General features: G+C 46.3%; 1 protein-coding gene across 1 annotated transcript in view; it reads left to right on the forward strand.

Annotated features, from left to right (window-relative positions):
• SULT2B1 (sulfotransferase family 2B member 1) overlaps positions 1-13,053 on the forward strand; it is a 33,880-nt gene that overhangs the window by 15,214 nt on the left and 5,613 nt on the right. Inside the window, exons 2-4 of the mRNA XM_033844645.2 lie at positions 4,550-4,689; positions 10,449-10,657; positions 12,917-13,043. Of these exons, the coding sequence (XP_033700536.1) occupies positions 4,550-4,689; positions 10,449-10,657; positions 12,917-13,043 (476 nt within the window). The remainder of the gene's footprint in view (positions 1-4,549; positions 4,690-10,448; positions 10,658-12,916; positions 13,044-13,053) is intronic.

Below are 13,053 nucleotides of genomic sequence, written 5' to 3' on the forward strand. Positions count from 1 at the left end.
GCCAGGCTCTATTTTAATCATTTTTATTTCTTTGGGTGCATTAAACCCTCCCACTATCTCTATTTTTTAAAAATTAATAAACATTTATATAGTGTATATTCCTATGTCAGGCCCCGTTCTAAGCACTTTTTACATGCTCACGACCATCCTATGAGGTAATGTTTGCTTATTATCCCCATTTTATGGATGCAAGGACTGAAGCGCAGAGAGGATGAATGACTTGCCCACAGCCACATGACTGGAGAGAGGTAGGATTCAGACTCAGGTATTCCGGCTCCAGGGTTTATGCCGTTAACCAAGACACCATGCTACTTCTCCTATCCCTATTTTACAGTTGAGGAAACTGAGGCCTAGAGAGATTAAGCCCCAGGCCTCAGCTCTGCTAGAGAGTGCCAAAGTCAGACTCTGAGCCTGCAATGTCCAGCTCCAGAAACACAATATTTCTCACATCTGTCTTACTTAGGTTACTTAGAAACAGGGCCTGCAAAGCCCCTGCCACCACCCCTCTGAGGTGACCAGCCCTTCCTTCCTGGTCCCCTGGGGAACATCCCCCAGCCAGGAACAAAGGGGGCCTTTTCCAACAGACCCTAGACCACATGCCAGCTTCCTCCGTAGCCTCCCCCCGGCCCCGCCTTGGGACACTGCCCTTTGGAAACCCTGGCTGGGCTGAGCCTTACCTGGGCTCCCCAGAGCCCTCCTTTGACCCCAGGCAGAGGAAACAATTCTCTAGCTTTTGTCCTTCTCCTGCAAGCCTGAGCCTGGTGCCAAGCCTTGGAGAAATTCCCCATCCCTCAGATCTCTGAAGCTGGTGGAGGCCTTCAGGAAAGACACTGGGAGATCCCTGGGCAAGTCACAGCCTTCATTGGGCCTCAGTTTCCTCATCTGTCAACTGGGCGCACAAGGGAAAACTAACAGAAAAGGCCTGTGCAAGACAGCTGGGGTTTCACCTTCACTGGGCCCAGCACCTCGTCTCCATTTTTTTTTTCCCTTGCCTCATTTTTATTAAAAACAGTTGTTTTAGTGGGAAGCATAATTTTTTCCCTTTAATGTTTTATTCATTCATTGCAAGTTTTTTTTTTAACATCTTTCCTGGAGTATAATTGCTTTACAATGGTGTTTTAGTTTATGCTTTATAACAAAGTGAATCAGCTATACATATACATATATCCCCAAATCTCTTCCCTCTTGCGTCTCCCTCCCTCCCACCCTCCCTATCCCACCCCTCTAGGTGGTCACAAAGCACTGAGCCGATCTCCCTGTGCTTCCCACTAGCTATCTACTTTACATTTGGTAGTGTATATATGTCCATGCCACTCTCTCACTTTGTCCCAGCTTACCCTTCCCCCTCCCTGTGTCCTCAAGTCCATTCTCTAGTAGGTCTGCGTCTTTATTCCCTTCCTGCCCCTAGGTTCTTCATGACCTTTTTTTTTTTTTTAGATTCCATATATATGTGTTAGCATACAGTATTTGTTTTTCTCTTTCTGACTTACGTCATTCTGTATGACAGACTCTGGGTCCATCCACCTCACTACAAATAACTCAATTTCATTTCTTTTTATGGCTGAGTAATATCCCATTGTATATATGTGCCACATCTTCTTTCTCCATTCATCTGTCGATGGACACTTAGGTTGTTTCCATGTCCTGGCTATTGTAAATAGAGCTGCAGTGAACACTGTGGTACATGACTCTTTTTGAATTATGGTTTTCTCAGGGTGTATGCCCAGTAGTGGGATTGCTGGGACCTATGGTAGTTCTATTTTTAGTTTTTTAAGGAACCTCCATACTGTTCTCCATAGTGGCTGTATCAATTTACATTCCCACCAACAGTGCAAGAGTGTTCCCTTTTCTCCACACCCTCTCCAGCATTTATTGTTTGTAGATTTTTTGATGATGGCCATTCTGACTGGTGTGAGATGATATCTCATTGTAGTTTTGATTTGCATTTCTCTAACGATTAATGATGTTGAGCATTCTTTCATGTGTTTGTTGGCAATCTGTATATCTTCTCTGGAGAAATGTCTATTTAGGTCTTCTGCCCATCTTTGGATTGGGTTGTTTGTTTTTCTGATATTAAGCTGCATGAGCTGCTTGTAAATTTTGGAGATTAATCCTTCGTCAGTTGCTTCATTTGCAAATATTTTCTCCCATTCTGAGGGCTGTCTTTTCGTCTTGTTTCTGGTTTCCTTTGCTGTGCAAAAGCTTTGAAGTTTCATTAGGTCCCATTTGTTTATTTTTGTTTTTATTTCCATTCCTCTAGGAGGAGGGTCAAAAAGGATCTCGCTGTGATTTATGTCATAGAGTGTTCTTCCTATGTTTTCCTCTAAGAGTTTTATAGTGTCCAGTCTTACATTTAGGTCTCTAATCCATTTAGAGTTTATTTTTGTGTATGGTGTTAGGGAGTGTTCTAATTTCATTCTTTTACGTGTAGCTAGCTGTCCAGTTTTCCCAGCAAGACTTATTGAAGAGGCTGTCTTTTCTCCATTGTATATTCTTGCCTCCTTTATCAAAGATAAGGTGACCATAGGTGCATTGCAAGTTTTATTAAAGTAAAACACAAGTGCTGTGAACAGAGCTTCAGTCAATTGCCCAAGGAATTTTGCAGAGGGCGCGCCTTGTAACCAGCTCCGCCCCCATCTGCCCCCACTTCCCAGGGGTAAGCATCTTCCTGCCTTCTAACATCTTAGGTGATTTGTCCCTGTGTTTGAACTTCCCCTAATTTGAATCATATCATCTAGACTCTCTTGTGTCCTTCATCCCCCGTTCAACATTTTGTTTCTGAGTTTTACCTGTGTGGTGGGACCCTAGCCCTCTTTATAAATCCTCACAATATCTATAAATCCTCTTCACTACCCCGAAATGAAATCCACAGACAGTATAATCCACTTACACGCATAATTTTTCCCCCAGTTCGATGTATTGTCCTAAGTGTACCAGAAAGGACTGCAAATGGAAATTAGCACCGAGTAACGGCTAAGAATGGGCAAATCCGTGTTTCATGGGGCCTGAAGCTTATACTGTTTTGAGGGGATTCCCCTTAAGAAAAAGAATCAGGGGCATTCCTTGGCGGTCCAGTGGTTAGGACTCTGCGCTTCCACTGCAGGGGGCCCGTGTTCAATCCCTGGTCTGGGAAATAGGATTCCACAAGCCACCTGGCGCAGCCAGAAAAATAAATAAATAATTTTTTTAAAAAAAGAAAGAAAGAATCAGTACGTGTGACTGCAACATTAGGAAGAAGGAATGTTTGTTTAGAACGAGAAAAGAAATTACAGTGACTTGTCTCATTCTGAAAGCTGGCAAACACTCCAAATATTCCAGAAAAATAACACACCGGCTTCTGGCTTCAAACCTGAGTCTCCTCCTCCACCCCATACTTTTGGTGCCAAGCGCCCCTGGGCATGTGATAGCGTGATCCGACTTCCGTGTCCCCAGCCTTCCTGTCATTACTTGCGCCCAACTAGTGTCCCAGAAGCAAATCCTGCACCCAGCCAGCTCGCCATCCCATAACTACACACAGACATGACCGCAAACCTTGTAAATATCCCAGGAAAGTCCAATGAAATGTATCCCCAACTCAGCTTTACCTTAGCCAGGTCCCCAAAACACCTATCGCTCTCCTACGCCAGGGTCAGGAGATCTCGAGGGAGGCTGCAAAGGCAAGAGTGATCGAATTAAACGGATTGTTCTCAATACATCTCACTTTGGAAAACTGTACTTCCTTGTATGGTTATATGAACACATTGCAGGGTTTTGGGAAAAGCAGCTTGAGTGAGGGGTTTGACGCTTAAGACTGCCCCAGCTTCCCAGGGACTCCACATCTGGTTTTCGCAGGTGGCCCTGCCGCTCTGTGGCCGCTTAGGAATGGGCAGGGCACCTGACTCTTTGGCCTATGTCTGTAAAATGGGGGGTGCTGCCTTTCTGGAGGGTTGGGGTGAAGAGTAAACATGTGGAAAGCGCTTAGTCCCACTTTGCAGAGGTGAAGCGCTGCTTGTCCCGCCAGCTGTGTGGCTTTGGGCAAGTCACTCAACCTCTCTGTGCCTCGCTTCCTTCATCCAGAAAATGGGGATAATAATCATTGTCACCTCATAGGATTGTTATGGGGTGTTAGTAAACCATCCTCACTTTGCAGATGAGGAAAAGGGCGCAGAGAAAATTCCTTGCCAGCGTTCCACCAGCGAGCGGGGTGCACCTCGCCCATCTCCTTGCTTGCCCTCCGTCACCTGCCCCGAGATCCCTCTGCCACTTTCTGCCGCCATCTGTCCTGGAGGCCTCAGCTGTAAAGCTGGACCCTTGTGTAGGCTCCTGGGACCTCGAAGGACACTCAAATGCAGGCCCCGTGGGACTTCCCTGGCGGTCCAATGGTTAAGACTCCGCGCTTCCACTGCAGGAGGCACGGGATCGATCCCTGGTCGGAGAACTAAGATCCCGCCTGCAGCCGACCTTAAAAAAAAAAAAAAGCAGGCCCCCTGGCCCCCCACTCTCCCAGGGGTGACACCTGTCCTCGCCTCCTTCCCGGTCCTTACGGTGTCTCTCCCCCACCCTCCTACAGCCAGAATTTGTCAGGCGAATACTTCAGGTATAAAGGCATCCTCTTCCCCGTCGGCATCTACTCACCTGAGAGCATCAGCATCGCAGAGAACTCGGAAGTGCAGGACGATGACATCTTCATCATCACCTACCCCAAGTCAGGTACCAGCTGGGCCGGGGCAGGGGTGCTACGGAGAATGTTGTGGGTGATGAGAAGGGTACACTAAGGAGAATGGAAGAGGAAAGAGGGAGGGGGTGGGGCGGATGGGGGACGCCTTGGTCCGTTCAGAACAAAGGTGAGCTTGGCCTTTGCACTGGCAGGTCCCTCCGCCAGGGGGCACCCTTCCCACCAGATCCCTGTGGGCCTCGCTCCCTCCCTTCCACCGGGCTGGCTCTCACACCCACTGGGAGGCCTTCCCGGACCTCCTTGGCTAAAATAGCGTCCCCATCCTGTCCCTCTCTATCCCTTAACGCCCCTCATATTTTTCTTCACTGACGGCCACTATATCGTATTTTCATTTGTTGATTTAGTCTGGCTTCCTCACTAGAACATGGCTCAGTGAGTACAGATATTCCGGTTTGTCTTGATCGCGGCTGTGTTCTTTCAACCTAAAACAGTGCCTGGAACTTATTCAATAAATATTTCAGGAAGGAAGGAAGGAAGGAGGGAAGGAAGGAAGGAAAGAAAGATCTTAATTTTCTCCATTCGGTTACTGAAATTCTACTTACTGTTTGTCTACCACGTGCAGAGACACAGCTCTGAACAAAGGAGACATTTGTTGGGAGATACAGGCTTCATTTAAACATGCAGTCGCCTATATTACTATCTAATTAGGGTTAGGGTGGGTCCCCTCCCCGCCAAGGAAAGGTGAAGAGAGCATTAAGTGTAGGTAATAAGAAGGTCTGCGAGATAAGGGCAGGCTTCCTGGGGAGAAGATATTCATGCAGAGAGTTGGAATCTGCAGAGCAATTTGAGTGGGAAAGGGTATCCTAGACAGAGGGACAGCATGTGCAAAGGCCCTGAGGTGGGAGGTGGCTCGGTGAGTTTGAGGAAGCAAGAGAAGGTCAGTGGGACTGCGGTGGAGGGAGTGACAGGAGAGGCCCGGTGGCAGGGGGTGGGGGAGTTCTTCTCTAAAATGTTGGAGCTGCCTTCTTAATGTTTTTCAAAATATTTTTGAAAATTTTCAAAATATTATATTCACCTTTTCCAGCATAGAGTTTGATGAGGCTTTTTTTGCTTTTTGGTAACATTAAAAAAAATAATTCCCATACCATACAATTCACCCATTTGAAAGTGTCAAAATCTATGGCTATAGGATATTCACCAAGTTGTGCAACCATCACTACAGTCAACTTTAGAACATTTTCATCACCCCTAACAAGAAACTCCATACCCATTAGCCATCACCTCCCAATCCCCACATCCACATCCCTAAGCCTTAGGTATCTGCTTTCTCACTATACGGATCTGCCCGTTCTGGACGTTTCAGGTAAATGGAATGATACAATATGCGGTCTTCTGTGTCTGGTATCTTTCACTTAGAGTAATGTTTTTGAGGTTCTTCCAAGTTGTTGTCAGTGCTTCCTTCCTTTTTATGGCCGAATAATATTCCATGATATGGTTATACTCTATCCTGCTTATTCATTTATCAGTTGATAAACAATCAGTTGGTTTGTATTCACTCTTTGACTCTTAAGAATAATGCTTGTGGGAACATTGATATACAAATCTGTCTGTGGATGTGTTTTCATTCCTCTTGGAGTTCTATGAGTTTTGAGAGACATATACAAGATACACCACAATCAAGATATAGAGCAGTTCAGGGACTTCCCTGGTGGTCCAGTGGTTAGGACTTGGCACTTCCACTTCAGGAGGCCTGGGTTCAATTCCTGGTGGGGGAACTAGGACCCTCCAAGCCATGTGGCATGGCCAAAAAAAAAAGATATAGAACATTTCCATCACCCACCTAAAACAAACAAAAAAACCCTTCACAGCCTTTTGTGGTCAGCTCCTTCCTCAACCCAGCCCCGGGCAACCATTGATCTGTTTGCGGCCCCAATAGTTTTGGCTTTTCCAAAATGTCATATACATGGAATCGTACCCTATGTAGCTTTTGAGACTGACTTCTTTCACTCAGCATAATGCATTTTAGATCCATCCAAGTTGTATTTTTTTGTTGCTGAGGAGTATTCCATCAGCTGGATGGACCACGGTGGGTTTATCTATTCATCTGTTGAAGGACACTTGGGTATTTTTCCAGTTTGGGATGAGTATGAATACAGCTGCTATGAAGCTTTGTGTACAAGTCTCTGCATGGAAATACGTTTTCGTTTATCTTGGGTAAATACTTAGAAGTGGGATTGCTGAGTTTATGGGAATTATGTATGCTTAACTTTATGAGAAACTGTCAAACTGGTTTCCATAGTGGAAACCATCTTGTACTTTTTGGCAAGCTGGTTTACCATCTTGCATTCTCTCCAGCAACATAGGTGGGCTCCAGATGCTCTGCTTCCTTGTCAGCACTTGATATTGTCAAGTTTTTTAAAAAGTCATTCTAACAGATGTGTTCTAGTATCTCATTGTGGTTCGAATTTGCATGTCTCTAGTGGCTAATGATGTTGAGCATCTTTTCAGGGGCTTACTAGCCATCATTATCTTTCTTGGTAATGGGTCTGTTCCACTTTTTTTTTTTTTTTTTTTTGCTCTTTTTAACTGGGTTGTTTGTTTTCTAATTATTGAGTTTTGAGAGTTCTTTATATAATCTGAGTACACATCCTTTATCAGATATGCCTTTTGCAAATATTTTCTCCGAGTCTGTGGCTTGTCTTTTCATTTTCTTTTCAGTGTCTTCTCAGAGCAAAAGTTTAAATTTTGATGAGCTCCAATTGTCAATTTTTTCTTTAATGGATCAGACTTTTGATGTCACAGCTATGAAATCTTTTCCTAAACCAAAGGCATAAAGATGGCCTTTATATTTTCTTCTAGAAGCTTTACAGTTTTCGATTTTACACTAAAGTCTATGATCTATTTTAAGATAATTTTTATGTGTGGTATGAGGTATAGATCAAGGTTCTTTGTTTGCATATGGTTGTCCAGTTATTCTAGCTATTTTTTAAAGTTTAAAATATCTTAATTTCTCTCTTAGAAAGTAATGCATTCATAGTTCAAAATTCAAGAGGTACAAAAAGGTTTACACTGTAACATCTCTCTTCTCCCACAGTCACCAGTAGTCTCTGTGTATCTTTCCAGAATTTGCATGTACAAAAAAAAGTGTACATAATTTTTTTTAACTTTTTTCCCACAAAGGTTAACACGATACACGCCATTTTGCCTCATGTTTTTGTTTTGTTTTGTTTTGTTTTATGGTTGTGCTTCTTTTTCCTTGTATTTTGATATCATCCTATCTTAGAACTGTAAACAAAAGCTTCCTGGTTTTTGTTTTTTCTTACAGTTCCATAGTATTGCATAACATTAGATGTACAAGAATTCTTGTTTAATTAGTTCCTCACTGATTAGCTTTTCCTGGTTTCCAATCTTTTGCATTTATTTATTTTTTTAAATTTATTTATTTATTTTTGGCTGCGTTGGGGGTCTTCCTTGCTGCACGTGGGCTGGTCTTTCTCTAGTTGGGGTGAGCGGGGGCTACTCTTCACTGCAGTGCACGTGCTTCTCATTGTGGTGGCTTCTCTTGTTGCAGAGCAGGGGCTCTAGGCACACGGGCTTCAGTAGCCATGGGGGCTTAGTCGCTCCGCGGCATGTGGGATCTTCCCGGACCAGGGCTCGAACTCATGTCCCCTGCATTGGCACGCGGATTCTTAACCACTGCACTACCAGGGAAGTCCCCAGTCTTTTGCATTTATACACCATATAAACTTTACACACAATGCCACATCTTGTGCAAGTGTCATTTGCACACGTATGCGTTTATCTGTAGAACAAATTCCTAGATATGGATTGCTTGGTCAGAGCCTCTGTGCGTTTGCAATTTTGATGAATATAGCCAAATTTCCCTCCACAGAAGTTGTGGAAATCTGTTCCCCAAACAGCAGGCTTTGTTTGAAATAGCTTTGGTGATAGACGGTAGTAGTGATGTTTGCACAACAATATGAACGTACTTAATGCCTCAGAACCGTACTCTTAAAAATGGTTAAATTGGTAAATTTCATGTTAGGTATCTTTTGCCACATACCCACAAAAAAAGAATTATTAAGTGGTAACAGGGGATTAAAACACCAAGGGGTAAAGAGAACCCTAAACAATACAGGAAGAGCCAATACGGGGCGAAGCCCCTCCCTCTAGGACTGAAGCAGAGAGCACCCAAGGAAATTTGCTTTGGGATGCGGGGCGGGGTGAGGGGGAGTAAGTGTCACTGGGGTCTACTGCACTGCTGGCCGCTGTCCATCACAAGAGCTGGCTGGGAGAAGCCCAGGAGAACCAGGAGGAGAAATCCCATCCTTCTGCAGGGTTCCTCTGCGCCCTCTACTGACACAGCTTCACATTGCGCTAGGTGGCAAAGGAGATCCGTTTACACAGCTCCAATGGCACAAAGCAGGGCAACCAAGAGTGGATTTGGAGCTGAGAGGCGATACACTGGGAACTGGCACGGGGTAGTTCTTAGAATCCAGGACAATATAATACTAATGCCAGGTGATTGTTCACATTACGATGATTTCTCATCTGACCTACCTGTAATCTCCTGGAATCCAGACCTGTGAACTGGGTCATGGATGAGATCCCTTCCTACTATGTGACGTTTATGGCTCCCTCAAGAAATCAAGGGCTTACCCCCATGAAAGGGCAGTGAAAAGAGCTGAGATTTCAAGTCTAGCCACCTGAATTCAGTTCCAGCTTCCTCTATGTATTAATGGAGTGCTTCAGAATCTCAGAAGCTGGACCCAATAGCAATTTATTTCTTGGGAATTCCCTGGCAGTCCAGTGGTTAGGACTCCATGCTTTCACTGCCGAGGGCCCGGGCTCAATACCTGGTCGGGGAATTAAGATCCCACAAGCTGCGTGGCGCCGCCAAAAAAAAAAAAGAAATTTATTTCTCATTCCTGTAAATTCCAGCTAGTGCTGGATAGATGGGGGGAAGTGGGGGGGAAATCCATGCAGTCTCCAGCATCCTGGCTCCTTCCATCTTCTGGCTCTGCCATCCCCAGGAGCCCCAGTTTCCACTGGCATCTCTGCACTCAGCCAGCAGGGGGCGGGGGTGGGGGTGGGGGTGGAGAGGAGGGGTCACGTGGCCGGTGTTTATGGGCCGAGTCTGGAAATGGCTGCACATGGCTGCCACCGCACTTCCTTGGCCAGAACTCAGTCCCACGGTCCCACATGTAGCTTCAGGGGAGGCTGGAAAAATGTCGTCCTGTTATATTCCCGGTAGAGAAACGAAATGGGGTTGGGTGGACAGTTGCCACTTCCAAGCTTTGCCGCCTTAGTTAGCAACTTTGTTTCTTTGAGCTTCAATTTCCTGCTTTGGAAATAAAGATAACCAACCCTAAGTGGGAAGAGGGAGGGATAAATTAGGAGTTTGGGATTAACAGATACACACTACTATATATAAAAGAGATAAACAACAAGGACCTACTATATAGCACAGGGAACTATATTCAATATCTTGTAATAACCTACAATGGAAAATAATCTGAAAAAGATATATATATATATATATATATATATATATATATATATATATAAAATATCTGAATCACTTTGTTGTACACCTGAAACTAACACAAGATTGTAAATCAACTATACTTCAATTTTAAAAAAACATAACCAATCCTAACTTCTGTGCTGTGTGAGGAATCCATGCATTAAACATATGTAGCAAATTGTACAATAATGCAACCATCATGAATTTGATTGTGTCCCCCCTTCACCCCTCCCCACCTCTGATTAATTTGCCCAATTCTTCCAACAGGCACAAACTGGATGATTGAGATCCTCAGCTTAATCCTAAAGGACGGGGACCCCTCCTGGATCCGCTCAGTGCCCATTTGGAAGCGGTCGCCCTGGTGTGAGGCCATCATGGGTGCCTTCAGCCTCCCCGACCAGCCCAGCCCTCGCCTCATGAGTTCTCACCTCCCCATCCAGCTCTTCACCAAGGCCTTCTTCAACTCCAAGGCCAAGGTGTGGGAGGATGGAGGGGAGTGTGTGTTGGTGGGGCAAAGTATAACTAACTGATGAACTCAACACCTATTTATTGAGGACCTACTGTGTGCCCGGCCCTGATCTAGAACAGCAGCAAATACACACACAAGGAACACCTGCCTTATGAGCCCACATTCTAAAGGGGACAGACAAAGAATAGATGGAGTAAATAAGGAAAAGATTGAATACATCCAAGGTGATCAGTTCACATCGAGAAGGAGGGGAACATGGGGGTTAGAGTTAGGGGTATGGGTTGCAATTATAAATAGGGTGGTCAAAGGAGGCCTCAGTAAGAAGGCGTGGTTTGAGTAAAGACCTGGGAGGTGAGGGAAGGAAGCCAAAGGGGGCGTCTGGGGGAAGAACATTCCCGGCAGAGGCACGAACAGGTGCAAAGGCCCTGGGGTCTATGTGGCATGCCTGAGGTCCAGCAAGGAGGACTGTGTGGTTGCATTTAAGTGAGCAAGGGAGAGAGGAAGAGAGATGAGGTCAGAGAGGTAACAGGGACCAAAATGTGCAGGGCTGTGTGGACTTCGGTGGGGAGTTTTCTTGTCGCTGATTGAGACAGGAGCCAGGGGAGGGCTCAGAGCCAAGCAGAAACAGGATCCAACTTAGGTTTTCACAGGCGCCCTCTGGCTGCAAGTCAGGGAACAGACCATCAGGGTGAGGGCAGAAGCCAGGTGCCAGGGAGGAGGTGACAATGGAGGCAAACAGGATGGTGGCCACAGGGAGGTGAAGAAAAGGGGCTGGGTTTGGAGTGTATTTGGAAGATGGAACCAGGAAGAGTGGCTGGCAGGTTGGATGTGGGTGTGAGAGAAACAGATGGGTCAAGGGTGACTGCAGGGGGTTTGGTTTAAGCAACTGGGAGGATGGAGCTGCCATGAACTGAGACAGAGAGGTTGTGGAGGAGAGGTTTGGGAGGAAGATGGTTCTGCTGTGACCCATCGACACCCAGGTGGAGGATGCCAATGGGCAGTGAGATAGACAAATCTGGATTTGACAGGAGAGTTGTGGGCTGGACACATCTATTTGCAACCTATTGAGATGTGTATATATATATATGGAGAGAGACAGAGACAGAGAGAAACAGAGACAGACAGAGAGACAGAGACAGAGAAATTAAAGCCAGGAGACTGGTGGGATCACCAAGGAAGGAAGTGAGTATAGACAGAGAAGAGATCAGATTGCAATCTAGGGGTCCCCAAGACCACCTTCAGTCTCAGTGATTCACTAGAAGGACTCCAGAACTCAGCAAAGCTGTTATACTCACGATTATAGCTTATCACGGAGGAAGGATAGAGATTAAGGTCAATGAAAGGAAGAAGTGGGAATTCCCTGGCAGTCCAGTGGTTAGGACTTTGTGCTCACACTGCCGAGGGCCCGGGTTCAATCCCCAGTCCGGGAACTAAAGTCCCACAAGCCGTGTGGCGAGGCAAAAAAAAAAAAAAAAAAGATGAAGGGAAGAGGTGCCTGGGGGAGGGTGAGACCAGCCACCAGCTTCAAGTTATCTCTCTCCCAGTGGAGCTGCATGGACAGTGCTCAGTCCTCCAGCAATGACATGTGACAACATACACGGAGTATCACCAAGGAAGCTCACCCGAACCTCGGCATGCAGGGTTTTTGTTGGAGGTTGGCCACATAGCCATGGCTGACCACCTGGGTGGCTGACCTTGGTCCTGGGGAAGGACAGATCTGATGCGGCTGGAGTGGGGTTAGTTGTGGACTATCAAGCCGGTAAACAGATTGGAACCAGGTGATCAGGGCCTTGAATGCCAGACCCAGGGTCTGGGACTCCACTCTGGGGCGCTGGAGAGCTGAGGAGGGCACGGTCAGCTCTGGGTACAGAAAGACCTTCTGGGGCTGTGTGGAGGCTGGGAGGCAGGGGCCTCCTCTGCAGGAATGGGAAGGAAGGGTGGCTGTCCTTCTCTTGGTCAACACCCCTCACCATGATCTCCCCTACCCTGAACCCCAGGCCTTCCTCTTCCACTCTTTATTTCCTGAAGCCAAATTGTCCCTCCACCTGGTCTTGAAACAGTCCCTCTCTTTTCCTAGAATGTGGTTGGAGGGAGATCTCCCCTCCTGTGGATTGAGGTGAACTGATCTGAACTCCCATTAGCTAGGAAGTCCCTGGAGAAGTCTACCCTGAGTCCGTCCTGCTGCAGGATCAGAAGAGAGAGGTCTCGAGGGCACGAAACCTCGGGGTCTGACATCTTCTCCCCTCTTCCCAACACCCACACACAGGTGATCTACATGGGCCGGAACCCCCGGGACGTGGTGGTCTCGCTCTATCACTACTCCAAGATCGCCAGGCAGTTGAAGGACCCTGGCACGCCTGACCAGTTCCTGAAGAACTTCCTCAAAGGCGAAGGTGAGGACTG

Source organism: Tursiops truncatus, chromosome 19 (genome assembly GCF_011762595.2).
Source record: "Tursiops truncatus isolate mTurTru1 chromosome 19, mTurTru1.mat.Y, whole genome shotgun sequence".
In the NCBI taxonomy this organism is placed as follows: domain Eukaryota; kingdom Metazoa; phylum Chordata; class Mammalia; order Artiodactyla; family Delphinidae; genus Tursiops; species Tursiops truncatus.